Source organism: Dryobates pubescens, chromosome 13, assembly GCF_014839835.1.
Source record: "Dryobates pubescens isolate bDryPub1 chromosome 13, bDryPub1.pri, whole genome shotgun sequence".
Taxonomy (NCBI): Eukaryota; Metazoa; Chordata; class Aves; order Piciformes; family Picidae; genus Dryobates; species Dryobates pubescens.
In genome coordinates this window covers 32,558,031-32,573,646 of record NC_071624.1, presented here as the reverse complement: position 1 = coordinate 32,573,646, position 15,616 = coordinate 32,558,031, and the positions used below count along the sequence as shown (strand labels likewise).

Sequence of the window (15,616 nt, the reverse complement as noted above, 5' to 3'; positions counted from 1 at the left end):
GCCCCCTGCTCTCACACTCTGGGAGCCAGCACCAGGCTTTATTTGAAGAGAGGTTTTTCCTCTGTTGATAAATAGATGTCAGAACCTGGAAATGTGGGATCTGGGAGCCCCCTGAGCCAGTGGAATTCATCCTCTTTTTCTTACCTTGTGTTTGGTTTGGGCAGCCCCTGGCACGGCACATCCGAGCTGTGCCCAGCCGTGCTGCAGGCGTGGGATGGTCCTTGGGGACGTGGCTCAGTGGTCAGACTGAGATGAATGTCCCCTGTGGAGATGGAGCATCTGTCATAGGATCAGTCACAGGAGGCTAGGGGTTGGCAGGGACCTCCAGAGATCACTGAGTCCAAGCCCCCTGCCAGAGCAGGGTCACCCAGGGCAGGGCACACAGGAGCACATCCAGGGGGGGTTGGAAGCTCTCCACAGAAGGAGACTCCACAGCCTCTCTGGGCAGCCTGCTCCAGGGCTCAGCAGCCTCACACCAAAGAGGTTTCTTCTCATGCTGAGGTGGAACCTCCTGGGTGCCAGTTTGTGTGCACTGCCCCTTGTCCTGTCACAGGGCACCACTGAGCAGAGCCTGGCCCCTTCTCGCCCCCCACCCCTCATTGCTCAGATGCCCTCTCAGGCTGCTCCTCTCCAGGCTCATCATCCCCAGGGCTCGCAGCCTCTCCTCACCAGACCTGTTCCAGGCCCTTCATCATGCTCCGGCCCCTGCCGGCCGTCCGGCGGTGCCCGCGGGTGACGGCTGCGCTCTGTCCTCCGCAGGTGGCAGGATGCTGCAGCGTGCCGGGGGCTGAGGCGCGGCCCCGCCGGCCGCGGGCAGTGTGCCCCCCGCCGCCCGCCCATGCTGCCCGGGGGCGGCCGGGGCGGTGCCCCGTGAGCGGCGGCGGGCCGTGCCCGCGGGCACCGCGCCCCCGTGCCAGCCATGACCAGCCTGTTCCGGCGGAGCAGCGGCGGCGCCCGCGGAGCCTCCGCGCAGGAGCTCAACAACAGCCGCCCCAGCAGGCAGGTCCGGCGCCTGGAGTTCAACCAGGCCATGGAGGACTTCAAGACCATGTTCCCCAGCATGGACTACGACATCATCGAGTGCGTGCTGCGGGCCAACAACGGCGCCGTGGACGCCACCATCGACCAGCTGCTGCAGATGAACCTGGAGGGCAGCGGCGGCGACGACAGCTCGGACTCTGAGGACAGCATCCCCCCGGAGGTAGCCCCAGCCTGGGGCTGCGGGTGGGGGTCCCCACGGGGGACCACCGTGGCAGCTGAGCGGGCAGGGGGGTCTCACCCTGCCGCGTTTCTGCCTGGCCTTGGTGCTGCCCCTGCTGCGGACGGGCAGAGACCCGAGTGTGACAGTGGTGCTGGAGAGGGGAGACGGAGACAGGGTCTGAGGCAGCAGTGTGTGACCCTGAGGGTGGAGAGAGCCTGGCCCAGGCTGCCCAGAGAGCTGGGAGATGCCCCCTGGCTGGAACCACGCAGGTCAGGTTGTTTGGGGCTCTGAGCACCCTGCTGTGGTTGGGGATGTCCCTGCTGGCTGCAGGGGGCACATCTAGATGACCTCAGACGGTCCCTTCCAGGTCACCCTCAGCCCCTCCTCTTGCCCTGCAGATCCTGGAGCGGACCCTGGAGCCAGACAGCTCGGATGAGGAGCCCCCTCCTGTCTACTCCCCTCCTGCCTACGAGAGCCAGGCCCTGGGCAGCTGCTGCCCCCGTGCGCCGCCCACCCCCCCGCCCAGGTGAGCCCCCAGTCCCCCACCCAGGTGAGCCCCCAGTCCCCCACCCAGGTGAGCCCCCAGTCACCACCCCAGGTGAGACCCCCAGTCCCCCACCCAGGTGAGCCCCCAGTCACCACCCCAGGTGAGCCCCCAGTCACCACCCCAGGTGAGACCCCAGTCACCACCCCAGGTGAGCCCCCAGTCCCCCACCCAGGTGAGCCCCCCAGTCACCCACCCAGGTGAGCCCCCAGTCACCACCCCAGGTGAGCCCCCAGTCCCCCACCCAGGTGAGCCCCCAGCACTCTGCCTCCTGCTCCTGCTGCCCAGCAGAGCTACCAGCACCCAGGGCAGGTCCTGCTGTGCATGAGCAGGCCACAGCAAGGGGCATCTGGTGTCGGCTGGCTGGGGCCGGGGCAGATGAATGCAGCTCGCAGCTGGCTGCGGGGCCCTGCGGGGCCCTGCGGGGCCCTGCGGGGCCCAGGGAAGCCACAGCTGAAGTGCCTGAGGAGCTGCTGTGCGGCTCCTGGAATGGCAAACAGCAGCCCCCGGGGCTGGGCTCTGCTCACAAACACCAGGTGCTGGGCAGACAGAGCCCCACGCAGCCTGGACCTCAGCTTCCTCTGACTTGACCCCAGGGCTCCCTGACCCCCAGAGCTGTGCCCCAGCAGCACCACCCCAGCTGTGGGCTTGGGGCTGGCAGGAAAGGCAGCGCTGGCACCGTGGCCCCGTCTGTGCCTGGCTGAAGGCACTGCTGGCTGTGCAGGCTGGGTGTGACATCTGCTGAGGGATGTTCAGCAGGCTCAGAAGCGCAGCCCTGCCGTGGCAGAGCTCCCGTGGGGCTGGTTTCTGAGTCTGAGCAGAATGGCAGGAAGGGAACTCCAGGCTGAGCAGCTGCATGGCAGGGCTTGAAAAGCAGCTCCCAAAGATCTCGAACTGGCAAGGAAAGCCTTTTGCTCTTGAGGGTTCACGCTGTCTCCGTGGGTTTGGGAGCTGTGCTGTGGTTTCTTGGGTCCCAGGACACCAGAGGAGCTGCCAGGCCAGGCCCTGTGCCCTGCTGGTGTGGCAGGCATAGAATCACACAACTGTTGAGAGTGGAAGAGACCTTTGAGACCACCAAGTCCAACCACTCACCCGGAGCTCACAGTGCCACCACTGCTGCTGAGCCACTGTCACTGAGCCATGTCCCTCAGCACCACAGCCACATGGCTCCTGGGCACCTCCAGGGGTGGGCACTCCACCCCCTCCCTGGGCAGCCTGTGCCAGCGCCTGAGAGCCCTTGCTGGGGAGAGATTGTTCCTAGCATCCAACCTGAACCTGCCCTGGCGCAACCTGAGGCTGTTTGCTGCTGTGCTGTCACTTGCTGCCCCTGGGGGTTTCTCCCTCGCCAAGGTGCTGTCTGTGCTTGCCCCCCAGGACGGACGTGCCGGGGCCTGGCAGCACCCCAGGGCGCAGGCGCTACAGGAACTGGAACCCACCGCTCCTGGGCAACCTCCCCGAGGACTTCCTGCGCATCCTGCCCCAGCAGACCCCGGGCACACCGGTGAGCCTCACTGCCCCTTCCAGCCTGTGCCCAGCTCCATGGTGTGGGCAGCACCAACCCCAGTCCTCAGCCACCCTGAGCCTGCGGCGTCAGTGCCGCAGACACCTCTGGGCACCAAGGGTGGACCAAAGAGGAAGCCTTGGAGCTCTTCTTGTTCAAGGCCAGACTGAAGTCAGCAAGGTGTGAGCAGGGCTTTGATGTTCTCCTTGCCTTAGCCCAGCAGTTAGTGCCAGAAATGCCACCTGCAGTGAGCACCTAATATGTTAAATGGTGTGGGAGCCTTTCCTGCTGGAGCCGCAGGGCCAGCACACCTTCCTGGGCAGACTGGCACTGCCAGGGCACTCGGGGGCTGCTGCAGGGGAACCTGGCTGGAAAATCCAGTGCAAAGCAGGGGATCTGCCCCTGGGACATCGGAGTCCCCCTGTGCTTTGTGGCAGTTTCAGGTCTGGGTGCCTTTCTGCCCCCTGGCTGTAGCCCATGGGGAGCCAGCAGCCTCAGCACCAGGCTGTGCTGGGCACCTGGCTCAGCTCTGGGCATGCTGCTCCCTTGGCCTCTTTGCTGGCACAAGAGCCAGCTCATAAATGTGCTGTTTCCTCTCATCCTGTCCCTTGTTTCTTGGCAGAAGAGAGCAGCCCCCACCTCACTCCAGCCTCCACTGAGGTAGTTCTAGAGGGCAGTGAAGTCTCCTCTCAGTCCCCTACTTCTCACCAGGCAGAGGCAGTGGTGCCCTGTCCCCCTTTGGCCCCCTCGCAGCAGCCTGGGCCGGGGGCATGGTGCCCTGTGCTGTTGGGCACTGGGATGGAGGAACCCTCCTGGGGAGCAGCAGTTGGTGGCTGTCAGGCCTGGGGGTGCAGTGGTGTCATGGGGGAGCAAAAGGCCAAGCTCGGGCAGAGGTGGTGCTCGGGGAGCCTCCTGGCCGCACCAGCGCCGGCGCTGAGACCGCCACTGACTTGTGCCGTGCTCGCTCCTGCCCAGGGCTCCCGCAGCTGCCGGCAGGGGGCGCCACAGGGGCTGCCCGCACGGGGCCAGGGCTGCCTGGAGCAGGAGCGGCGCTGGAAGCAGTACCTGGAGGACGAGCGGATCGCACTCTGCCTGCAGAACGAGGAGTTCATGAAGGAGCTCCAGAGGAACAGGGACTTCCTCCTTGCCCTGGAGAGAGGTGAGCAGTGCCTCTGCTTCCCAGCCTGCGCTGCTGGCAGCACTGCCCTGCCCGTGGCAGCCCGGCTGGTGCCACAGCAGAGCCAGCACAGGATGCTGCCAGGCTGGTGGTGGTCTGACCTGCTGGCACCGAGCACTGAGCTGCTCACCATGCTCCTGGTGCTCAGCTGTCTGCAACAAGGCTTTGCTCCCCTGACCACCTCCCTGCGGTGTCTGGCAAAGCCCAGAGCCTTGGAAATGCCCTGGGAGCCCAGCCTGGCTGGTGGTGTGCACTGCCTGGCTGGTGGTGTGCACTGCCTGGCTGGTGGTGTGCACTGCCTGGCTGGTGTGCACTGCCTGGCTGGTGGTGTGCACTGCCTGGCTGGTGTCACTGCCTGGCTGTTGTCACTGCCTGGCTGGTGGTGTGCACTGCCTGGCTGGTGTCACTGCCTGGCTGGTGTCACTGCCTGGCTGGTGTGCACTGCCTGGCTGGTGTGCACTGCCTGGCTGGTGGTGTGCACTGCCTGGCTGGTGTCACTGCCTGGCTGGCAGCACTGCCTGGCTGGTGTCACTGCCTGGCTGGTGTGCACTGCCTGGCTGGTGGTGTGCACTGCCTGGCTGGCAGCACTGCCTGGCTGGTGTCACTGCCTGGCTGGTGTCACTGCCTGGCTGGCAGCACTGCCTGGCTGGCAGCACTGCCTGGCTGGTGGTGTGCACTGCCTGGCTGGTGTCACTGCCTGGCTGGCAGCACTGCCTGGCTGGTGTCACTGCCTGGCTGGCAGCACTGCCTGGCTGGTGGTGTGCACTGCCTGGCTGGTGCACTGCCTGGCTGGTGTCACTGCCTGGCTGGTGTCACTGCCTGGCTGGCAGCACTGCCTGGCTGGTGGTGTGCACTGCCTGGCTGGTGCACTGCCTGGCTGGTGTGCACTGCCTGGCTGGTGTCACTGCCTGGCTGGTGTCACTGCCTGGCTGTTGTCACTGCCTGGCTGGTGTCACTGCCTGGCTGGTGTGCACTGCCTGGCTGGTGTGCACTGCCTGGCTGGTGTGCACTGCCTGGCTGGTGGTGTGCACTGCCTGGCTGGTGTCACTGCCTGGCTGGTGTCACTGCCTGGCTGGTGTCACTGCCTGGCTGGCAGCACTGCCTGGCTGGTGTGCACTGCCTGGCTGGTGTCACTGCCTGGCTGGTGTCACTGCCTGGCTGGTGTCACTGCCTGGCTGGTGTCACTGCCTGGCTGGTGGTGTGCACTGCCTGGCTGGTGTCACTGCCTGGCTGGTGTCACTGCCTGGCTGGTGTCACTGCCTGGCTATGTGCTGTCCCCAGGGCCTGAACAGGAGAGCACTTGTGGTGATTGCTCCTTCCTGCACCGTGGGAGGGCTCTGGGGTGTCGGTGCTTTTGCTGCTACTGAACAGAGCGCTGCATTTCCCCTCTCTCGTGCTGCCACCAGCTCCCAGCCCCCCGGCTTGAGGGCCCATCTCCCTCAGACGTCTCTCTGGCGGTTTGCAGGGTCCTGGCAGCACCCTGGCTGCAGGGCTGCTGCCACAGCTGGCAAACCACTGCTGTGCTTGCTGCCTGCTGGTGGTTCCTCTGCTGCGGTGAGAGGAGGCTGTGGGCTGCCACCAAAGTGCTTGTGGTCACAGTGCTGAGCAAAGCCCCAGCTGCCTGTGAGGGATGGGGGAATGGAGCCACGTGTGCTGCCTCCGGGGCTGGCTGCTGAGCTGCGCTCTGGGCCTTTGTGTTTCAGATCGATTGAAATACGAGTCCAAACAATCCAAGTCGAGCAGTGCTGCTGCCAGCAACGACCTGGGCTGCTCCCTGCCCGCAGGTAACTTGGGAGGTGCACAGGGGCACCCCCAGGGCTTGTGGGGATAGGAGCAGAGGGAATGGACTGGAGCTTGAGGAGGGCAGATGGGGACTGGGGATTAGCAAGAGGTGGTTGAGTGAGGGTGGGTGATGCACAGCCTGGGGTGCACTTAGTGCCTGGGGTGACCGGGGGCTGCATCTCTGGGGCAGCACAGAGGGAGGTCTCCTGCTCTGCAGTGGTTGCTGGTGGTGGGATTCAGCCACTGCTTGCCCCATGCCCACTGGCAGGCAGCTGAAGGTGAGCAGGCCCTGGGTGTGCTGCGAGCCAGCGCCTCGGTGCCCACAGTCTCAGGGGTGAGATCTACAAAGGGTCCTGGCTGGAGCCATCCCTGGCATGCCAGTGCCCTTGTCCTGCCTGCTCCTGCCCAGCTGTGCTCATGGCAGGGCTGTGCCTTGCCAGTGCTGGCGCTGGGTGAGGGAGCTGCTTTGTGCCTGACCAGCCGTTTGCCCTGCAGGTGAGGCAGTGCCCTCTGGCAGCAGCGAGGCCTGCGGTGCTGTGTCTGACGATGCCTTATTCAGAGACAAACTGAAGCACATGGGGAAATGTGAGTCTGGCAGCAGGACCCCCACTGGGGGGTGGCAGCAGGGTGGGCAGGGGGAGAGCTGGTGGCATCACCCTGCTCAGCTGTGCTGGCTCCACACGGGCCGGGACACACACGCCTGCCAGCACCTGGGTGTGGGCATTTCCTGCCACCTCTCTTGGCAGCTGGGCACATCTGCCCCAGCACCCCAGGAGTCATGCAGAGGGCTGGCACCTAGCATGCATGGCAGGGGCCATGGCACACGGCGCTTAGGCTGCCTGGTGGCACTTTGTGGTTGAGTTTCCATCTGCACCTGACAGCCCTGGGCCCGTGCACCCTGCCCTGCAGTGCTCTCCTCCTGGCCTTGCCGTGGCAGGCAGCTCCCGTGCCACACACGAAACAGAGAGGGCTTTGGGCAGCTGGAGCTGGGCTGCAGCCACCTGAGGAGATGTGGGTTGGACCCCAGTGCAAGGACAAAACCATCAGCACCTTCTGCCCGGCTCCGGCGTGGCCCTGCTGGCCACAGGACCTGGCAGGCCCCGGGCAGCACCGCAGGCTGCTGGGCAACGGGTGGCCCCTGCCTGCCTGGCTCTGGCCATCTCCTCCCCATCACCCTGGGCACCCTTGGAAGCGCTTGGGGTGAGAGCCTCACCTGGGTGCTTCCTTCCAGCCACGCGCAAGAAGCTGTTCGAGCTCGCCAGAGCCTTCTCCGAGAAGACCAAGATGAGGAAACCCAAACGGAAACACCTGCTGAAGCACCAGCTGTATCCTGGGGGGGCTGGGGGCTGCAGGGGGCTGAAGCACCAGCTGTATCCTGGGGGGCTGGGGGCTGCAGGGGGCTGAAGCACCAGCTGTATCCTGGGGGGCTGGGGGCTGCAGGGGGCTGAAGCACCAGCTGTATCCGGGGGGGCTGGGGGCTGCAGAGAAGCTGGGGCTGTCAGAGTGACCTCATGCAGGGGCTCCCGGGGACTCCCCAGGGCCACAGTCTGGCCAGAGCCTGCAGGTTGCCTCTGGTGGCTGGGCCAGGGGCTGGGGAGGGGCTGGGGGGGGCAGGGGCTGGGGAGGGGCTGGGGGGGGCAGGGGCTGGGGGGGGCCTGGGGGGGCCAAGTGCCAGTACACAATTGGTTTTCCTTAGTGGGGGGCACAGGATGGGGACAGCAGCGTCCACAGCAAATCTTCTCGATGATGTGGAAGGACATTCATGTGGTAAGAAATGCCACACTGCCATGCTGTGCCACACTGTGCCATGCTGTGCCATGCTGGGCCACACTGTGCCATGCTGTGCCACACTGGGCCATGCTGGGCCATGCTGTGCCACACTGCCACGCTGGGCCACACTGTGCCATGCTGTGCCACACTGTGCCATGCTGTGCCACACTGGGCATGCTGGGCTGTGCTGTGCCACACTGTGCCACACTGTGCCATGCTGGGCCACGCTGTGCCATGCTGTGCCATGCTGTGCCACACTGTACCATGCTGGGCCATGCTGGGCCACACTGGGCATGCTGGGCTGTGCTGTGCAGGGGGATTGTGCCAGCCCAGGGCTGACTCAGGTGCAAGCATGTGGCAGAAATGCCTCCATGGGCCAAAACCTCCTTCGGGTGTGCTCTGGCAGAGTCCCTGGGAATGGTCTGGGTGAGGAAATCCCTGCCCCAGGGCAGGGGCTGGTGCCCTCCCTGCTGGAGCATCTGGCTGGGGCTGGGACCGCAGCGCGGTGGCTGCTGCCCAGGCATGGAGGTGGCTGCGGCCCCCTGCAGCCCCTGCCTGCCTCTGCCTTCCAGATGAAGACTTCCAAGCGCGGAGGCAGCAGCTCCGGGAGGAGGAGATGCCAAAGGAAGGGCAGTAAATGGTGAGAGGCTCCTGGGGATGAATGAATGCCTCCTGGTGAGCACCTGAATGGTGCTGTCTGTCCTGGCTGCAGCAGGGAGCTGGGTGCTCTGCGTCGGGTCCAGAGCGTGTCTGGGTGGGGACACCCCGCGGGTGGCTGTGGCTGCTGCAGCCCTGGGGGCACCGCGGCGCCAGGGGCTGGTGCTGGCGCAGCACGAGGGAGGCTGAGCACATGCTGTTCTTCCCACCCCTCCAGGGCCCAGCGCTGGGGTGTGGTGCTGGCACAGGACCTGCTCAAGGCTCCACAGGAAGATGGCTGAAAGAGGAGAAGAAAACCACCTGACAATAACCCAGAGGTCTGGCTGCTCCCCTCGGCTGCTGCGCTCCTGCAGTGCAAGGGCTGAAGTGAGGCACCAGGGCTGCCTACCAGCGGCTTGGAAACAACTTCTGGAGAGCACATCAGCCAAAAAGGAAAGCAAACCAAAAGGAATAAATAACAATAACAGAAGCTGGCAGCTGCTGTGGAGGAGCTGCTGTGGAGGAGCTGCTGTGGAGGAGCTGCTGTGGAGGAGCTGCTGGGGAGGAGCTGCTGTGGAGGAGCTGCTGGGGAGGAGCTGCTGTGGAGGAGCTCAGACTGGGGAGGAGCAGCGTCCAGCCTGCTCGCTTGGTCCGAGGAGCAGTGCAAGGAGGAGTGGAAATCAGTTGTGCTGAGGAAGTGTCCAGCTGTGGGGTCTGCTTGGCTCCTGGGCATATCCCTGTAGGATCTGATGGAACTTTGCTCTGTGCACACAGGACACAAACCAACCACCTGAGAGAGAGCCTAACAGCTGCTGTCTGCTGTTGCTAGGAGTGAGGAGCAGAGGCTCAGGTCAGGTAATAGAGAACAGGAATTGTTTATAAAAGGAGAGGCCTCTTTTGCCAAGGCCTTTCACTTGGATTAAACCTTTGCCTTTGGCATTGCTAAAACTGCCTTCACGTGGGGCTGCTGTGTGCAGGGGCAGCGCCAAGGGCTGCGCTGGCATCGCCGGGACGCTGCCTGCCCCGGAGCAGGGCGCGGCGTGGTGCTGAGCCTGGCTGCTGGGCAGGGCGCTCAGCAGCTCTGGGGATGCCCCTTGCCACCTCCAACTGAGCCACCTGATCTAGCTGGAGGTGTCCCTGCTGACTGCAGGGGGGTTGGGCAAGATGCCCTTGGAGGGTCCCTTCCAACTTGCTGCACTCTGTGATGCTGTGAGAGGCAGAGCCCAAGCCGAGGAGCTGGCAGCTGAGGCTGCTGGAGGGGACTTGGGCACAGAGAGGTTGCTCAAAGGGCTTCTGACTGCTCCTGGCTTCGGTGGCAGGAACACAGCACCCTTCTTCATGCCCACCCTGGGGAGCGTGGCAGGGGGCTGGGGGGGCTGGCAGGCGCGGTGGCATCTTTTGGTGGTGCTGCCAGGCTGAGCAGACACAACCCAGCTCCTCCCCTGGGTGAGGAGGGAGTGAGGAGTGTGAAGGCAGGAGCCGCTCCCGCCAGCACATTTTCTCCTTCATCCTCATAATCTGCTGCCTGCTAAATGCGGGAGGTGGCTCTAGACGGTGCCTGCTTGGCTCTGCCGGCTCCTGCGAGGCAGGAGGAATGTGGCAGGATGGGAGCTGCGAAGGCGGCAGACGCGGAACCCGCAGCCATCAAACACACAGCCGCCTGTTTGCCCTGCCTCTCCGCGGGGTTTGCTAACAAAAGCCCACACTGCAGATGCTGCCTGCCGGCAGCCTGATTTGCAGTCCCGCCCGGAGCCTGCCTGCCTTTGAAGTGGACGCCAGGAGCCTCTCCCGGGGAGCTGCAGCTGCTGCACCTGCGGCGTGGCGCTGCCGGCGGCCACCGGAGCCCTGCGCCAGGCAGGGGCTGCTCGGAGTGTCCGAGGCTGCTCTGGAGGCTGCTCTGAGGGTCTGGGGCTGCTCAGAGGGGTCTGGGGCTGCTCTGGGGGGTCTGGGGCAGCTCTGGGGTCTCTGAGGCTGCTCTGGGGTGTCTGAGGCTGCTCTGAGGGGTCTGAGGCTGCTCTGGGGTGTCTGAGGCTGCTGTGTGGGGTCTGAGGCTGCTCTGGGGAGTCTGAGGCTGCTCTGGGGTGTCTGAGGCTGCTGTGAGGGGTCTGAGGCTGCTCTGGGGAGTCTGGGGCTGCTGTGAGGGGTCTGGGGCTGCTCTGGGATGTCTGAGGCTGCTGTGAGGGGTCTGAGGCTGCTCTGGGGAGTCTGGGGCTGCTGTGAGGGGTCTGGGGCTGCTCTGGGGAGTCTGAGGCTGCTCTGGGGTGTCTGAGGCTTCTGTGAGGGGTCTGGGGCTGCTCTGGGGAGTCTGAGGCTGCTCTGGGGTGTCTGAGGCTTCTGTGAGGGGTCTGAGGCTGCTCTGGGGGGTCTGGGGCAGCTCTGGGGTCTCTGAGGCTGCTCTGGGGTGTCTGAGGCTGCTGTGTGGGGTCTGAGGCTGCTCTGGGGAGTCTGAGGCTGCTCTGGGGTGTCTGAGGCTTCTGTGAGGGGTCTGAGGCTGCTCTGGGGAGTCTGGGGCTGCTGTGAGGGGTCTGGGGCTGCTCTGGGATGTCTGAGGCTGCTGTGAGGGGTCTGAGGCTGCTCTGGGGAGTCTGGGGCTGCTGTGAGGGGTCTGGGGCTGCTCTGGGATGTCTGAGGCTGCTGTGAGGGGTCTGAGGCTGCTCTGGGGAGTCTGAGGCTGCTGTGAGGGGTCTGAGGCTGCTCTGGGGAGTCTGAGGCTGCTCTGGGGTGTCTGAGGCTTCTGTGAGGGGTCTGAGGCTGCTCTGGGGAGTCTGAGGCTGCTGTGAGGGGTCTGAGGCTGCTCTGGGGAGTCTGAGGCTGCTCTGGGGTGTCTGAGGCTGCTGTGAGGGGTCTGAGGCTGCTCTGGGGTGTCTGAGGCTGCTGTGAGGGGTCTGAGGCTGCTCTGGGATGTCTGAGGCTGCTGTGAGGGGTCTGGGGCTGCTCTGGGGGTCTGGGGCTGCTCGGAGGTGGCTGTTGGGGGCTGCAGGGTCCCAGCAGTGTCTCATTCACACATGGAGTGCTCCTGGCAGCACCAGGGCTTGGCCAAACCCTGGAGCATGGAGGGGGAGGGCAGGATGTGCTGGGCTGGCAGCATCTTGAGGTGCCAGCGAGCTTTGGGCTGCTCAGCTCAAAGCAGCAGCAGTCACCCCCCAGCCGAGCCCAGCAGTGGAGTCTGCTCCTCCTCTTCTGCAGCAAGGGCTGAGGAGCACCGCCGGAGTCACGGCAGTGCAGCTGATGGGTTGGAGCCATCTCCAGTGGCACTGTGGGGCTCTGTGCCTGCTCCCTGCCGTGTGCCCGGCTGGCAGGTGGAGGCTGGTGCTGGAGGGGCACCGCACACCCTGCAGCAGGCTGGGTGCCTGCAGGAGGGCTGTGTGCCCCCTGGCTCGGGGTACAAGAGGCTAAGTGGCTAAGAGGCAAGAGGCTAAGGCTGGGAACAGGAGATGCTTCAGTCCCTGGGTGGGACTTCCATTCCCAGCCTGGCGTGCGAGAGGAGGAGCTCCTTCCCTGCCCTCGGCTGGCTCTGCGCTCCGTCAGAGGCTGCTGTGACTCCCTCCCAGTCCAAAGCAGCTCTCTGCATATCTGGAAGGAAGTCAAGCTTGGAAGCAGCTCAGGCTGTCACTGTTCCAGCGCCGCTCGGCTGCCGAGGGCTTCGCTTCCAGCGCAGTCTCCGTGCGGGCAGGAAGCGGCGGCGGCGGCGCCGGGCAGCAGCTCAGGCTCTTGTGGGGAGGAAATTGTGCTGGGGAAGGAAATTCTGCTTCCCCCAGACCAGGAGGGCTGGGCTGGTGCACGGGGAGGAGAGGCAGCCGAGCACTTGGACCCTGGTGCCTGCAGCATCTTCTCCCTGGCCGGCCCGGGGGGCTCTGCTGTGCTCCTGCCCCTGCTGGAGGATGAGCTGCGTCGGGCTGCATGCAGCTGTGGAGGATGGTGCTGAGCTCCCCTGGGCAGGCTGCTGCTGGGCAAGCCGCAGTTCCACCTCATCTCCCAGGTCAGTCCTGCTGCAACTGCTGCCTGCAGCAGCAGCCAGTGGGGTGGGGGTGAGTGCTGCTGCTCCTCTCCCCTGTGCTCAGCCAGGCTTTCAGGGAACAGGTTGCCCCTCAGTTGCCTCTGTAGCCCAGCTGTAGTCGCCTGGTGGAGGGGAGCCCCGAGGCAGCTGCCTCTGCTTTAGGTTCAGGCTGGGGTGGCCAAGCATGGTCCTGAGGTGTCCAGCATCACCTGCTCCCAGTGCCAGCTGGGACGCAGCAGTGCCAGGCTGTGATCCTGTGAGGAAATGAGGAGAGGACAAGCAGTGTGGGGGCCGTGGGGAGGGGGTGGGAGTCACTGCACAGCCTCTGCTCGCTGCACGTGGTGGCTGTGAACCCTCAGCTCCCTGTCCCCTGCCACAAAAGGGTTTGTGTGTGTGTGTGTGTTTGGCAGCATCCTAACCACGAAGGGGCCAGCACCCACAGTGGGCACCGTGCCCCTGAGCACAGGGCTGGCAGCAGGTGCTTTGCAGGGGCTTGGGGATGTCTTTGCTAACAAGGTCTAACGACTCACCCTTAATTAGCCTGGGCTGGGAAGCCTCTCTGGGTGATGTCACTCTGTAGCCATTGCAAGATACCTTGGAGGCACAAAGCATCATTTTAAGGGAGGCTGAAAGGTGATGACTTTTATGTCCTTCAGGAAAAACCAAGGAGGAGACCTAACAGTGAGGTCTGAGGAGTAGAAAGGGCCACTGAAAAATGGGCTTGGGAGCCAAAATGCATTTCTGACATCAAAATGTACAACTCTCAGTGATGTTTGTACCACTTCTCTCCTAAATGGTTCCAAGAGAGCAAACCAAACCAGTCTGTGATGTGAGTGTTGCTACTTTAGAACTGCTTTCCAGAAGTGATTTTTTTTTCCTTAAAGGATGTTTAATAGCAATTCCTATAATAAAGTCCTGTTGTACTCTTAACACCTGCCTGTGCTTGGCTTTTTTGCCTCCACACCAAGCTGGTGGCATCACAGGTCTGTGAAGTGAGAGTGTGTGGAGCTGGGTGGTGGTGGTGGAATTGCTCCTGGAGGGGCTGGTCCCAGCATCACTCCCCGAGGGCACTGCCTGCTGGGTCTGTGCTTGGCTTCCCCTTTGTGCTCCCTGCACCAGGCTGGAGGAGGGAAACTTCGAGGAGGAATTCCTTGGAGGCTCAAACAGCAACAAGAAGCCCAAAGATGAGGGAGGTTTGTGCCATGTGTGAGGGGAGGGCAGGTGCTTGTCAGTCCCCACTTAGGGGAGCTGGCCCTGTGTCCCCAGCCAGCACCCAAACCCCTGGTCTCAAGCCCTTCATTTTGGGGTGAAGGGAGACTTTGGGCCTGTCCAGGCTGAGCTGCCCTTGGGAAATCCCTCCCCATACAGACCAGGCAAGGCTGTGTGGCTCTGGAGGGGCTGTGAACCATGGGGATGGCTCCACACCCTCCCCTTGCCCTGGGCAGTCCATAGCTTGCAGGAGGAGGGTTATGTGCTGGTGCTGGGCCTGGTGCTTCGTGGGTGGCAGTGGCAGGGCCAGGGGACACTTGGAGCATCCCTCCCACTTGAGGGCATGAGGCTGGAATCCGCTTGTCCTGCGCCAGCTGCCCAGGGGCAGCTCTGGGGCGCTGGCAGGGTTAGAGCTTCCCAGCCTCATGTGTGGCTTGGAAGCCTTCCCTGTGAAGGAGAATGCTGGAGAAAGTCAGGGAGTTCTTGCCTTAAATGTCAGAAGCATTGACATGCTGGAGGAGTCCTGGGTGCTGCCTCCCCACCGCGGCCAAGCAAGCTGCGGCCGCCCCGGGGGAGCCAGGGCATTCTCAGAGATGAAAAGCCCCAGGGCTGCCCAGGCCTTTGAGCAGCTCAGATGCAGCCTTGGAGCAGTCCCAGCAACGCCCTTTTGAATCCTTCTGCTCTACAGGGGCAAGGTTGTTTTGGTTTGTTCTTTCAAAACTGTCCTTGAAGAAAACCCGCAGCTGACAGCAGCCCAGGACTGAGGGCAGCTGTGCTCAGAGGAGGATGGCGGCTGGAGGTGCTTTAGCCTGGCGTTGATACCTGCTGGCCCTCAGTCTGCCGTGGAAACTTACTGCCCCCTTCCTTCCCAAGGCTGGAAGATAGATGGAAGGAGGGATGGTTCCCACCCCCTCCATCAGCTCATTCCCAAGCGAAGGGCTGCACCTAGTGACCAGGCATTGCTGCCAGACACCTCTCCTAGGGCCGGGCTGGTGGCAGCGCTGGCAGGGGCAAGGCTGTTTGCACAGGGGAAAGAGCCTGGGGGCAGCTGCTGGGTCTTACAAAGCAAGGTGAATGAGAGAGGCTGGGGCTGTGTGCTGGCCGGGCACCATCTGCTGCCACCTCCCGGGGCCGGCAAGCGGTGCTGGGGCTGCCCACCCGGCTCCAGCCTCCCTTCAGGTTGCTGTAGAGAGCGATGAGGTCTTCCCGCAGCCTCCTCTTCTCCAGACTACAAACCCCCAGGTCCCTCAGCTGCTCCTCCCCAGCCCTGTTCTCTAGACCCTTCCCCATCTTTGCTGCCCTTCTCTGGGGCTGCTCCAGCCCTCAATGTCCTCCTTGGAGCGAATGGCTCAGCGCTGGCATCCCTGCGGACATGGAAGCACAGCTGGCAACAGCAGCCTCTGGCACATCCCTCCCGGTGGGGCCAGCCAGCGTGGGCAGCAGCACCTCCCTTCCTTGGGACCGTGTCCCTCGTCCCGGGCAGCTGTCCTCCCCCATCAGCCAGGGCTGGCAGCAGGGCAGCCCCCGTGGCTCCATCGGAAACCGGAGCTGGCAGCCAGGCTGCCCGGCAGGGGCTGCTCGGTGACAGCTGCTGCGGGGGGCTTGGTGCCGCTCACAACCCTCGGGCCAGGGGATCTCAGGGAAGCACAGTTGGTGTCCTTATGCCAGGATTTGTTCCGAGGAGGACTCTGCTGATTTAAGACGTGGCCCTTCCTTTCTGCCGGTCCACAGCACCTCCTGGAGGGCTGTGCCCCCCACCCCTGCTGCTGCTCCAGCCCCAGCCCCCCGGAGCCAAGCAC

The 15,616-nt window shown here is 64.1% G+C and overlaps 1 protein-coding gene across 1 annotated transcript; it reads left to right on the top strand.

The window, feature by feature from the left end:
• Window positions 1–882: 882 nt before the first annotated feature.
• On the top strand, window positions 883–9,474 carry CUEDC1 (CUE domain containing 1). Its single transcript, XM_054166423.1, has 10 exons — window positions 883–1,201; window positions 1,600–1,727; window positions 3,120–3,246; window positions 4,222–4,405; window positions 6,127–6,207; window positions 6,701–6,790; window positions 7,437–7,530; window positions 7,914–7,972; window positions 8,548–8,615; window positions 8,850–9,474. Exons 1-9 carry the CDS (start codon window positions 920–922, stop codon window positions 8,610–8,612), a joined length of 1,110 nt encoding a protein of 369 aa, XP_054022398.1. The 5' UTR covers window positions 883–919; the 3' UTR covers window positions 8,613–8,615; window positions 8,850–9,474.
• Window positions 9,475–15,616: the final 6,142 nt, after the last annotated feature.

Coding starts and splice junctions, on each gene's coding strand:
- CUEDC1 (XM_054166423.1), top strand. CDS start 920: ATGACCAGCCTGTTCCGGCGGAGCAGCGGCGGCGCCCGCGGAGCCTCC. Junction 1,202..1,599: donor AGGACAGCATCCCCCCGGAG/GTAGCCCCAGCC, acceptor CTTGCCCTGCAG/ATCCTGGAGCGGACCCTGGA. Junction 6,791..7,436: donor ACTGAAGCACATGGGGAAAT/GTGAGTCTGGCA, acceptor GCTTCCTTCCAG/CCACGCGCAAGAAGCTGTTC.